Source organism: Lucilia cuprina, chromosome 5 (genome assembly GCF_022045245.1).
Source record: "Lucilia cuprina isolate Lc7/37 chromosome 5, ASM2204524v1, whole genome shotgun sequence".
NCBI lineage: Eukaryota > Metazoa > Arthropoda > Insecta > Diptera > Calliphoridae > Lucilia > Lucilia cuprina.
The window spans coordinates 11,717,481-11,731,013 of NC_060953.1; the positions used below are offsets into that span (position 1 = coordinate 11,717,481).

Here is a 13,533-nt window from a genome sequence, read left to right on the forward strand (position 1 = left end):
TAGTTCAGTTCTAGTTCAGTTCTAGTTCAGTTCTAGTTCAGTTCTAGTTCAGTTCTAGTTCAGTTCTAGTTCAGTTCTAGTTCAGTTCTAGTTCAGTTCTAGTAAGTTTATGATCAGTTCGTGTGTTGTTCATGTTCCGTTCTAGTTCACAGTCGCTTTCATTAAAATATCTTGTTTTTATAGCTTCCATGGTATTGTTCCCGACACGCCTAGTCCCATTGAGATGTGCAAACAATTATCCAGTCCTCGTTTGATCAAAACTCATATGCCTGCTAACTTAGTGCCACTTCAAATCTGGGAGAGAAAACAAAAAGTAAGCAACCAACTCCAACATAACTTTGAAGATTTCTATTATTAATTTCCTAAATTTCAGATGATCTACGTGGCCCGCAATGTTAAAGATGTCATTGTTTCTTCTTACCACTTCATCAAAAACTTGGACTTGTGGCGCGGCAATAGTTTTCAGGAGTATGTTGAAGATTTTCTTAACAATGAAATTCTTTATACCCATTTCTGGTCGCATATAGTAGACTTTTGGAAAATGCGTAACGAGCCTTTTATATTCTTTGTCACATACGAAGAAATGAAACGTGATTTAGCGGGGGTATTGCAACGGCTTTGTACATTCTTAGAAAGACCGCAATTAACCCAAGAGCAATTGTTGAAGACGGTGGAACATTTGTCCTTTGGTAGCATGAAAAGTATGATAGATAATTGTATTTTATTACTAAGATTTGATAAGTCTATTACTTTCCTTCTTATTGCAGAGAATAAGTTCACCAATTTGACCTATTTACTCAAGGAGAATATGCCTGGTGTTAAAGAAGATTTCCAGTGCGTTTTTGTATTATTTCCCTTAAGAAGGAAAGTCATTTAATGCTACGTTTTTTTTGTTATTTCAGATTTATGCGCCGCGGTATTGTGGGTTCCTTTAAGGATGAACTAACCCCTGAGTTGATTGCCAGAATTGATAAATGGACTGCTGACTTTTTGGGCAAGCAGGGCCTAAAAGAGGAGGATATTTTTGGCAAATTGTAAAATTTTCTTTTTTATTTTTCTAGAAGATTCTCTGAACTGTAAATTAATTGTGATATCATTTTTAAAAATAGAAAATATTTTAAAAATAAACTGATAATTTACATATATAGTAACGATAAGGGTTGTAATAATGATTAAATCGCTCTAAGACTTAATTCCGAGCTTTGTACTGAAAGAAAAGCCGCTTATTTGAGAGACAAAGTGTTGGACCTTTGATTACTGTTCATGACATTTGCGACCAGATAAGGTTTCAGAACTTAATTCAGATTTTTTTTCAACATTAAGACCTTATTTATAATAATAAATGGTTTATAAATTAAATTTGGTATAAACATTTTCAGTTGTAAAGTTTTGTTCAAAAAAGGGATACAGACGCTTCAAAACCCACACAGTCATAGAAGGAAGTTTTGTAGCTGATTAATTTAAATATCAGGACGACTCGAATCATTTATAGGTGTATGTGGTAGAAAGAAAATCATCAGGTTCTCTAGACGTGTTTTCTAATAACGTTTATAAGGTTGATTAATGTTCGTAGAAATCTGGGTTCCTATGAGAATTCAGAGTCGAACATTTGCATTTCCCAGATGGTGTTCCGAAGTAAAATTGTTGATATTTCTAGTTCCAGAAAATCAAACATAGGGTTAGTTAGGGACTAAATGTCTATGAACAAACTTTTTCTTGTAAATCCACTTCTAATTTTGGCAATTAACTGCCGGGAACAAACATAATTCCCAGTCGGTGCTCCGATGTAAAATTGGGATGGAAAGATTAGTCAGTTAGTTAGGTAGATAGATAGATAGTTAGTTAGTTAGGTAGATAGATAGATAGTTAGTTAGGTAGATAGATAGATAGATAGATAGATAGATAGATAGATAGATAGATAGATAGATAGATAGATAGATAGATAGATAGATAGATAGATAGATAGATAGATAGATAGATAGATAGATAGATAGATAGATAGATAGATAGATAGATAGATAGATAGATAGATAGATAGATAGATAGATAGATAGATAGATAGATAGATAGATAGATAGATAGATAGATAGATAGATAGATAGATAGATAGTTAATTAGTTAATTAGTTAGTTAGTCAGTCAGTCAGTCAGTCAGTCAGTTAGTTAGTTAGTTAGTTAGTTAGTTAGTTAGTTATTTAGTTAGTTAGTTAGTTAGTTAGTTAGTTAGTTAGTTAGTTAGTTAGTTAGTTAGTTAGTTAGTTAGTTAGTTCGTTAGTTAGTTAGTTAGTTAGTTAGTTAGTTAGTTAGTTAGGTAGTTAGTTAGTTAGTTAGTTAGTTAATTAGTTAGGTAGTTAGTTAGGTAGTTAGTTAGTTAGGTGTTACTTACATCTTACCCAAATCATGTTATCTGCTGCGAGGGGTAGGGTGCACGTCAATACGTCTAATGAATACGAATTTGCAATTTTTTGGGTTCACAAATCCAGTTTTATATTCAAAAATAGAGAATTCAAACCGAAAATTAAACTCAACCTTTTGTACTTAATACTCTTTTCAAAACAAATAGTGCTGTAGCAACTCTCTTGTGCTCACATAAATACAATCTCTCTCTCTTTGTTTTTGTTTCCATTATTTTATTATCATTTTGATTATTTTTTGCCAAATCATCTTTGTTTACTAGATTTCTTCGATATTTAACTAATTAACAAAAATAAAACATATTTTATTTGATACAGTTCTTTAATTGATAACAAAAGCCATAAAACTAGTAAACAAACTATTAAACATATTACCGGTACAAACAGATAGATAGATAGATATATAGATGGTTAAAAACTTGACAAAGTTTCCGTTCATCTTAACTAAATAAGTGTTTAAAGTAAAAATAGAAAACAGATGATAAGCACAAACAGCTAAAAAAATTTTAAAATTTTTACACTATTTTTGACTAAAACTAAACAAAAAGTGTTCAGTGTCACATAGACCTTAGGACGGTGAACATCTCTTAAATTGTATTAAAGAATAAAATGTCAGAAAACGTTTTACTATCTCGTGCTATTACCTCGGAAGCTTCGAAGGCTCGCCTACCTTATCCCATGAAACAATATGCCACCGAGGGCAAAAATATTCCTTTGAAGAAAAACTGGTCGGAAACCTGGTGTACTTTGCCTGAAAATTTCGATAAAGTTTTTGATGAAATTTTAAACTTTGAACTGCGCAAAGATGATGTCTTTGTGGTTACATTTATGAAGTGTGGAACTACTTGGATGCAGGAATGTGCCTGGTTGTTGTTGAATAATTTAGATTTTGAAAAGTCCAAAGAAGCAGCTGTTATGATCAGGAGTCCATTTATAGAGTAAGTAGAATTAATAGATATTTTGATATAGTTCTAGTTCAGTTCTAATTCATTTCTAGTTCAGTTCTAGTTCAGTTCTAATTCAGTTCTAGTTCAGTTCTAGTTCAGTTCTAGTTCAGTTCTAGTTCAGTTCTAGTTCAGTTCTAGTTCAGTTCTAGTTCAGTTCTAGTTCAGTTCTAGTTCAGTTCTAGTTCAGTTCTAGTTCAGTTCTAATTCAGTTCTAGTTCAGTTCTAGTTCTAGTTCAGTTCTAGTTCTAGTTCAGTTCTAGTTCAGTTCTAGTTCAGTTCTAGTTCAGTTCTAGTTCAGTTCTAGTTCAGTTCTAGTTCAGTTCTAGTTCAGTTCTAGTTCAGTTTTAGTTCAGTTTTAGTTCAGTTCTAGTTCTAGTTCTAGTTCAGTTCAGTTCTAGTTCTAGTTCTAGTTCAGTTCAGTTCAGTTCTAGTTCAGTTCTAGTTCAGTTCTAGTTCAGTTCTAGTTCAGTTCTAGTTCAGTTCTAGTTCAGTTCTAGTTCAGTTCTAGTTCAGTTCTAGTTCAGTTCTAGTTCAGTTCTAGTTCAGTTCTAGTTCAGTTCTAGTTCAGTTCTAGTTCAGTTCTAGTTCAGTTCTAGTTCAGTTCTAGTTCAGTTCTAGTTCAGTTCTAGTTCAGTTCCAGTTTAGATCTAGTTCAGTTCTAGTTCAATTGTAATGTATTTTTATAATTTCTATAGCTTCCATGGCATTGTTCCTGGCACTGCTAGTCCCATTGAAATGTGCAAAAAATTATCAAGTCCCCGTTTAATCAAAACTCACATGCCCGCCAATTTAGTGCCCTTACAAATCTGGGAGAAAAAACAAAAGGTAATTAAGGCGCAATCTTCAAATGGTACCATAAAGTTTAACAGTTAAATTTTTTAAATTCCAGATGATCTATGTAGCGCGCAATGTTAAGGACGTTATTGTCTCTTCCTTCCACTTTGTCAAAAATTTAGATATGTGGCGCGGCGATAATTTCCATGATTATGTGGATGATTTCCTGAACAATGAAATTATTTACACCCATTTCTGGGCTCACATTGTGGACTTTTGGAAAATGCGCAATGAGTCCTTCATATTCTTTGTCACTTATGAAGAAATGAAACGTGATTTGGCGGGTGTTTTACAAAGATTGTGCACATTCTTGGAGAGACCTCAATTGACGACAGAAGAATTGGAAAAGACTATTAAACATTTATCATTTGGCAATATGAAAGGTACTTGAGTTTTATATTTGTTCTTAATTAATAAAGCAAATATTGCTTTTTATTCTAGCATGTTCTGATATTTTTTTTGCAACACTTTAGATTAAATTTATCTGTTTTCTTTTTATAATCATTTCCAGAGAACAAACAAACCAATTTAACCTATTTACTTAAAGATAATATGCCTGGTGTTAAACAAGATTTCCAGTAAGTTTTAGAATTAGTTTATGATATTTAAGATAATTTAATTTAATATTTTTTTATTAGATTCATGAGACGCGGTATAGTGGGTTCTTTTAAGGATGAATTAACCCCTGAGTTGATTGCCAAAATTGATAAATGGACAGCTGACTTTTTGGGTCAGTACGGCCTTAAGGAAGAAGATATTTTTGGTCAACTTTAAAATTTAGTTATGTGGGGTTTTACCAAAATCACCAAAGTGTTCCTTTGTTTAGATTTTAAGTTAAATATTTGTGCAAATAACATGTAAATAATTTTTTTTTATAAAAATTTGTTAAAATTATATTTTTTTTTAAATATTTGTTATAATAATTTCAGAGAATGTCTTTCAGTGACATAAAGTCTTTTCTATTAGGAATACGTACCATTAGAGTAATCACATCAGGTTCGGTAAAAGTGGCTTTAGAATCTAAAGCTTTGGTCCTAGTTGTAATTTAGTTCTAGTTCAGTTCTAAATCAGTTCTAGTTAAGTTCTAGTTAAGTTCTAGTTCAGTTCTAAATCAGTTCTAATTAAGTTCTAGTTAAGTTCTAGTTCAGTTTTAGTTCAGTTCCAGTTCAGTTCTAGCTCAGTTCTAGTTCAGTTCTAGTTCAGTTCCGGTTCAGTTCCGGTTCAGTTCTACTTCAGTTCTAGTTCAGTTCTAGTTCAGTTCTAGTTCAGTTCTAGTTCAGTTCTAGTTCAGTTCTATTTCAGTTCTAGTTCAGTTCTAGTTCAGTTCTAGTTCAGTTCTAGTTCAGTTCTAGTTCAGTTCTAGTTTAGTTCTAGTTCAGTTCTAGTTCAGTTCTAGTTCAGTTCTAGTTCTAGTTCAGTTCTAGTTCAGTTCTAGTTCAGTTCTAGTTCAGTTCTAGTTCAGTTCTAGTTCAGTTCTAGTTCAGTTCTAGTTCAGTTCTAGTTCAGTTATAGTTCAGTTCTAGTTCATTTCTATTTCAAGTTTAGTTCAGTTCTAGTTCAGTTTTATAGACTTAGTCTAGCTTTTAGACTAGTCTATAGTCAAGTCAGTAGTATAGTCTACTCTATAGTCTAGGCTTTACACTGCTTTATAGTCTAGTCCATAATTAAGTCTATTGTTTTCTTTATAGGCTAGTCTATAGAAAACTTTATCATCTAGTCCATCGACTAGTCAGTCGCCTTGCTTTTTTACTAGACTATAGTTTAGCACATTCTCTAGCTTATAGTCTAGTGTGGTTTATAATATAGGCTATATTATAATGTACAGTCTAATCTATAGTCTATTCTATATGTAGTCTAGTTTATAATCTCATCTTAAGTCTAGTCTACAGTGTAGTCTATAGTCTAGTTTATACTTTAGTCTATACTCTTATTAATAGTCTAGTCTATATTCATGTTTTTATTCTAGTCTTGAGTCTAGATTATAGTCTACAGACATGATTATAATCTAGTCTGTAGTCTAGCCCATAGTATAGAGTCGCAGAATAGTCTAGCCTATATTCTTGTTCATACTGTAGTCTATACTCTACTCTATACTGTAGTCAATACTCTAATCTATTGTCAAGTTTATAGTCAAATCTATAGCTAAGTCTATAGTTAAGTCTATAGTCTATGTACATTTATCGGTCTAATCTATGTGATTCCTATATATCCATAGGAACTAAGGCGAAAGTAATAACACAGGTCAACAATTTTTAATGCAAAAGAAGTCGACAATGTCAATAGTAAAAAATAAAAAATTAATTTTTTGTTATACATAAATGTAAATTTTTATTAGAAACATTAAAAATTATTTTGAATTTTAAAAAAAAAAATAAAAATTATTTAAAATTTTTCCTTATATAGCGTAGCTGTTAACGAAATTGAACACAATAATCTTGTGCAGTTTTGACTTAGTAATTCTTGAATGATTTTTCGTTTGCAAGCTAGTATATAAGCTTAAACTGTAATTGGGCCTATCTCAAGCGTTTACATGCAAAAGTGAGAAGTGAATAGTAGTTACCAATTTATGTTTTATAGTTTTATTAGAACAAAAATTAAACATATTATATATCAAAGGATAGGAAGTTCTGTGTAGTATTTCAGTAAATAAAAATATTGAAAAATTTTAGAGAATAATTGTATTTAAAAAGAAATTTTTATTCAAAAATATATTTTTATTTAAAAATTTTTTAAGCAGAATTTGCTTAATTCTTTTACACATTTTTTAGAGATGGTGTTAAATTTAAAGTTTTTAAAACATATTATTAAAAAAGCTTTAAAACATAAAACTAAACAAGTATTTCTCTCTATCTAAAACAGCACAAGCTTTACGCTGCTATAAATATTAACAAACGAAAAAGCTTTTAAACTTAAACAGTTTCACTTTCATTAGTACGATCTCTTTAGTTTAGCATTGCGATCTCTTTTAGTCTTAAAAAATGTTTCGCTTAAAACACTCTCGTTTTCGTTACAGAAAATGTTATTTTTTACTAAGTGCTTTTAGTATTTGTTTAATTATTTTCTACTGCATTATCAGTCATAAGCAAAACTTAATGTTGTTAACATTTTTCAACAACAACAACCACGATAGCAATAATAATAGGAACAGCAAAAACAATAGTTTTAACATTAGACATATAAGTCTAACATATACAACAAAGAAACACGTAGATGACATAAATAAACAACTACGTGATTGGCATAATTACTCACATACACGTCTACAGCTACAACAGGTAATCACAACAACACGCGATCATTCGCAACAAAGTTCCAACAACAGCAATAAGCAAATACAGCAGCAACAACAAAACTTTTATGCACCTAAATCAAAATATAAGAAAAAACTTCAAAGTCGTCAACCACAAGACAAAATTTTAAATGCAGATAATTTTGGTCAAATAGCCATTACAAACAGCACGTACAACTTGAAATTGATTGAAAATAAACAATTTAAACATGCCAACAACAACAAACAAAAGGAAAAGAACAACGACAACAGCAACAAATACGATTATTATAAAAAACGTTCGCAATTAACCGGTTTTAATGTTGAGCTCTCGGAGAGTTTGCCATTGCAGCGTTTAATACCAGATACCAGACACAAAAGGTGAGTGAGTACAGAGCGAAAAAGTCTTTTATAAGTTAAAGATGTAAAAGGGATGCCAAAGTGTTGGTAAAAAACAAGATTGCTGGGATTTTAACTGGACTTTTAATCAGTTCACTTCTTGTAAAGTTAAAAATCAGTTCTAGCTCTGTTCTAGTTCTGTTCTAGTTCTTTTCTAGTTATGTTCTAGTTCTGTTCTAGTTCTGTTCTAGTTCTGTTCTAGTTCTGTTCTAGTTCTGTTCTAGTTCTGTTCTAGTTCTGTTCTACTTCTGTTCTACTTCTGTTCTAGTTCTGTTCTAGTTCTGTTCTAGTTCTGTTCTAGTTCTGTTCTAGTTCTGTTCTAGTTCTGTTCTAGTTCTGTTCTTGTTCTACTTCTGTTCTAGTTCTGTTCTACTTCTGTTCTAGTTCTGTTCTAGTTCTAGTTCTGTTCTAGTTCTGTTCTAGTTCTGTTCTAGTTCTGTTCTAGTTCTGTTCTAGTTCTGTTCTAGTTCTGTTCTAGTTCTGTTCTTGTTCTGTTCTAGTTCTGTTCTAGTTCTGTTCTAGTTCTGTTCTAATTCTGTTCTAGTTCAGTTTTAGTTCTGTTCTAGTATTGTTCTAGTTCTGTTCTAGTTCTGTACTAGTTCTGTTTTACTTCAGTTCTAGTTTAGTTGGTAAGAGTAAAAACATTCCTTTATAAATTTCCGAATTTCTAACTTCTTGGCAACTCTATAATAAAGACTGTGATCATAATTGCACGATGTAGGTTATCAAGAGCTTTTACAAAGCACAAACTCTGTAAAGTTTTATTTTTTTTCCAGCTGTAAAACAGAACTTTATCCAGCCGACTTACCAAGCTGCAGTATTATAATAATTTATCACAATGAACAAGCCACCGTATTGCTAAGAACCCTTTATACAATTATCAATCAAACACCTGATGAGTTGCTTAAGGAAATCATACTAGTCGATGACTTTAGTGAACCGAATAAGGAAATTGATCGGCACATAGAGAGTCAGTTTCCCGAATTAGTAAAAATAATACATCTTAGCCAGAGAGAAGGTTTAATAAGGGCACGTTTAAAAGGGGCGAAGGAAGCTCTGGGAGATGTCTTAGTATTTTTAGATGCTCATGTTGAAGTTAATGAAAATTGGTTGCCTCCCTTATTAGCGCCTATTGTGGAGGATGAAAAAACTTGCACTACACCCATAATAGATATTATTAAATATGATACTTTGGAGTATCAGGGTTCTATGCCTTCGAGAGGAGGTTTCAATTGGCAATTTAATTACGTGCAGTTGCCCTTGCTGAGAGAGGAAAAAACTTTACAGCCACAACCCCATAATAATCCGATAATGAATGGCGGCTTATTCGCAATAAGCCAAAAGTATTTTTGGTTATTGGGGGGATATGATGATGGTTTAGAGATTTGGGGTGCTGAACAATTTGAATTGAGTTTTAAAATATGGTTATGTGGTGGCAGACTACTAGAAGTACCCTGTTCTAGAGTAGGTCACTTGTACAGAGATCCTGAGTTTAGGGTAAACTATACGAGCAGAAAAGATGACTTTATATCCAAGGTAAGAAAGGGAAGAACTGCTCTAAGAACTAATGTAAAAAATAATCTTTTTCTTTTAGAACTATAAAAGAGTGGCCGAGGTCTGGATGGATGAATATAAGGAGTTTCTATATGAACATATACCCAAGCTTAATCTTATCGATGCTGGTGATCTTAAACAACAAAAGCTCCTTAGAAAACAATTAAAGTGCAAACCATTTAAATGGTTTCTTAAGAATATTGCTCCTGATCTCCTAAAAGCTTATCCACCAGTAAAACCTACCGATTTTGCTCTGGGTGCCATACAAAGTCTAGCTGTACCTAAACTCTGCCTTGACTTGGACTCCGTCGAACGTAGACAGATTTTAAAAGATGTACTAAAACCCTGTTCTCCTGATCTCAAATATCCCTACGCTTCACAAAGGTTTCATTTAAGCTTTCGCCATGATCTGCGCCATCAAGAAAACTGCTTAGAGGTACAAACATGGTCTTCTCATGCGCCCATTTGGCTGTGGCCCTGTCATAATTTAGGTGGTAACCAATATTGGTATTATGATCGTAATACTCAAATGTTCGTACAGGGAAAGACTGATTTTAACCAACGATGTTTAGATATGGATCGAGATAGTCTTAAGATTTTTGTAAGTTACTGTGATTTTGGCCGTCAGGAACAAAAATGGCTTATAGGCTATGTTAACCAAACGGCCATGGATCATTTCTTTGAGGAGTGAATAAAGAAGCAGATTTTAATATTATTGCTGTAAAAACATTAAGATGAAAAGCAAAATGAAATAAAAAGAAAAATAGTTCAGTTCTATATCTAATCTCAGTTCAGTTCTGGTTCAGTTCTGGTTCAGTTCTAGTTCAGTTCTAGTTCAGTTCTAGTTCAGTTCTAGTTCAGTTCTAGTTCAGTTCTAGTTCAGTTCTAGTTCAGTTCTAGTTCAGTTCTAGTTCAGTTCTAGTTCAGTTCTAGTTCAGTTCTAGTTCAGTTCTAGTTCAGTTCTAGTTCTGATCAAAAAAAAAACTATTACAATGTCTTTAACAAAAATCATTTATAAAATATCTGAGAAAATTCTCGAATAATTTTCATGATTAACATATGATGCTAAAATTTTAGTTTGGATTTATTCGAATTAGAGCTAAATAAAAAAATTATTTACCTTAAACAAATAAGTACAACTTAAGTCGATTGCAAATATTGTCACACATACATTTGCGTAATAAATTATCATTTTAATTTCGATATATTTTTTTCTCTTATAGGAATTGTTAAAAATCCCATACTGATATTTGCTAATGATTTGTTTAAATAACAATGTATTTTTCTTCTTACTCTATAGGTTAGAAGCGCATAGGCAAATCAGTAATTGAGAAATAAGACTAAACAAAAATTGTAAATAAATAAAATAAACATAATTATTGTTGTTAAATAAAAATATTAAAAAAAAAATAGTGATTTAAACGGCTAAAGCAGGGACGGATATCCAAAGCACACAATGTTTTGATTTCAACGCAGCAAATAAATTCAATTTGTAAGAGTGTTAGTGACACACAGAGAGGAAATTTTTAAATGCTTGAGTGCCAACTTATGATTAGAATATTCTAAAATCTGTTTAGACATAAGTTTACGAAACTAACACGACACACCTCGTTTTTATTTAACTATGAGATGAGGTTTTAGTAATATTTACAATGCTGATCAAGTGATAAGCATGCCTTGGCATTATTTTGTTTATATATTTAGTAGTATTAGTTTAAAATGTGGTGTGTTAAGGTTTTAGTAGGGTAATACAAAATTGCAGAGATTTTATATAATATTTGCAATAACCTTAACTATGGCTAGTCGTAGTAAAAATAAAATCTAGTCTTCAGTTCAATGATCAGTTTGGATATAATATGACTGGTCTATAGTCACACAAAAGTCTGAGTGTAATCTATAGTCTAGTCTATAGTGTAGTCTATATTCTAGTCTATAGTGTTGTCTATAGTCTAGTCTATAGTCTAGTCTATAGTCTAGTCTATAGTTTAGTCTATAGTGTAGTCTATAGTCTAGTCTATAGTCTAGTCTATAGTCTAGTCTATAGTCTAATCTATAGTCTAGTCTATAGTCTAGTCTATAGTCTAGTCTATAGTCTGGTCTATAGTCTAGTCTATAGTCTAGTCTATAGTCTAGTCTATAGTCTAGTCTATAGTCTAGTCTATAGTCTAGTCTATAGTCTAGTCTATAGTCTAGTCTATAGTCTAGTCTAGTCTATAGTCTTGTCTATAGTCTAGTCTATAGTCTAGTCTATAGTCTAGTCTATAGTCTAGTCTATATTCTAGTCTATAGTCTAGTCTATAGTTTGCTATCATCTAGTCCATAGTCTAGTCTATAGTCTATAGTCTAGTCTAGTCTATAGTCTAGTCTATAGTCTAGTCTATAGTCTAGTCTATAGTCAAGTCTATAGTCTAGTCTACAGTCTAGTCTATAGTCTAGTCTATAGTCTAGTTTATAGTCTAGTCTATAGTCAATTCTATAGTCTAGTCTATAGTCTAGTCTATAGTCTAGCCTATAGTCTAGTCTATAGTCTAGTCTATAGTCAAGTCTATGGTCTATTATATAGTCTAGTCTATAGTATAGCCTATAGTCTAGTCTATAGCCTAGTCTATAATCTAGTCTATAGTCTAGTTTATAGTCTAGTCTATAGTCTAGTCTTTAGTCTAGTTTATAGTCTGGTCTACACTATGCTCTATAGTCTAGTCTATAATCTAGTCTATAGTCTATTCTAATGTCTAGTCTATAGTCTAGTCTACAGTCTAGTCTATAATCCAGTCTATAGTCTGTTCTATATTCTAGTCTATAGTCTAGTCCATAGTTTAGTCTATAGTCTAGTCTATAATATAGTATATAGTCAAGTCTATAGCCTACAGTCTAGTATATAGTCTAGTCTACAGTCTAGTCTATAGTCTAGTCTGTGGTCTTGTCTATATTATAGTCTGTATTATAGTCTATCATCTGTTCTATGGTATAGTCTATATTTTAGTATGTAGTAAAGTCTATAATCTCGTCTTTACTTATTTAAATTTTTCACTGGGTTACTACATAAATCATCTAAAGAATCAATAATTATTTGAATAAATGAATGAATGGATGAATGAATAAAATGCTAAAGTATAAACATTCTAAATCGTACAAACAATGCACGTTTTTGACTATTGTTTCCAAAAACGCGCTAGATTCTACAAAAAAGTAGTATACAGATCTCCCATCCGAAATTTAAAAAAAAATCAAACTCAAGTGGTTTTTTGCAGATGAAAGCGTTAAATCAATTCAAATCTACCACTAAGCATGTTGACACAAAACATTATTTAAAATATCAACAACATCCGCTTTAAACAATTTCATTTAAAAAAATCCAAAATTTTGTATTATTTTTATTTGAAATTCATTTCTGCTGTTTATTTATTTGTGAGTTTTGAAATGAACGTTAATAATACAATTTAAATGATGAAAAAAAACCCTGTCGAAATTAAATTTCGTAAATTAATGACAATTTGTTTTCTGTGTTGTGTTATTCATACGAATTTGAATTTTTCTTTAACTGTTTGGATTTGTCGTCTATTTGTTTTGTTTATTTACGGCTTTAATGATGAACTGTCATTGAAAATAAAAATGTTGCGTAGTTTTAAGTACGAACGTACTGTATCATGCAGTATATGTATGTATTTAGAAAAAAAAGTTATAAATCTTGCAAATAAATATTCAGTATATGCACACACTGCCTGATGACATGTTGAAGTATAGTTGTTGGGTTATTTTGTATTTGTTGGTTTACCTAAAGTTTATTTAAAATATAAAAAGTTGCCAATTTCAGATTTCATAAGTGTAAATGTCATTCGCTATTGATAGTTTTGATGGACAAATAATTAAAATTTTCATTATTTAAACTTAATTAATTATTTAGAAAATAAATCAAATATGTTCATTAAGTGGTGTTAATATATCTCTTAATTGTCAGATGTTTTTAGTGAGATGTAACTAATAGTTGTCATTACTTTTCTAACCGAATTTTTTTAAAGATAGATAGATAGATAGATAGATAGATAGATAGATAGATAGATAGATAGATAGATAGATAGATAGATAGATAGATAGATAGATAGATAGATAGATAGATA

The 13,533-nt window shown here is 31.2% G+C and overlaps 3 protein-coding genes across 3 annotated transcripts in view; all 3 read left to right on the top strand.

The window, feature by feature from the left end:
• The window catches only part of LOC111689437 (luciferin sulfotransferase-like), a 1,851-nt gene extending 706 nt beyond the window's left edge, over positions 1-1,145 (top strand). Inside the window, exons 2-5 of the mRNA XM_023451908.2 lie at positions 146-313; positions 374-701; positions 768-834; positions 903-1,145. Coding sequence (XP_023307676.2) covers positions 146-313; positions 374-701; positions 768-834; positions 903-1,038 — 699 coding nt within the window. The 3' untranslated portion in view covers positions 1,039-1,145. The remainder of the gene's footprint in view (positions 1-145; positions 314-373; positions 702-767; positions 835-902) is intronic.
• Positions 1,146-2,934: 1,789 nt separating this feature from the next.
• LOC111689434 (sulfotransferase 1 family member D1-like) lies at positions 2,935-5,090 on the top strand. The gene is made up of 5 exons (XM_023451906.2): positions 2,935-3,351; positions 4,056-4,185; positions 4,250-4,577; positions 4,706-4,772; positions 4,833-5,090. Exons 1-5 carry the CDS (start codon positions 3,023-3,025, stop codon positions 4,966-4,968), a joined length of 990 nt encoding a protein of 329 aa, XP_023307674.1. The 5' UTR covers positions 2,935-3,022; the 3' UTR covers positions 4,969-5,090.
• A 2,096-nt stretch (positions 5,091-7,186) lies between these two features.
• Positions 7,187-10,137, top strand: LOC111689433 (polypeptide N-acetylgalactosaminyltransferase 8). The gene is made up of 3 exons (XM_023451905.2): positions 7,187-7,843; positions 8,638-9,397; positions 9,456-10,137. Exons 1-3 carry the CDS (start codon positions 7,287-7,289, stop codon positions 10,104-10,106), a joined length of 1,968 nt encoding a protein of 655 aa, XP_023307673.2. The 5' UTR covers positions 7,187-7,286; the 3' UTR covers positions 10,107-10,137.
• Positions 10,138-13,533: the final 3,396 nt, after the last annotated feature.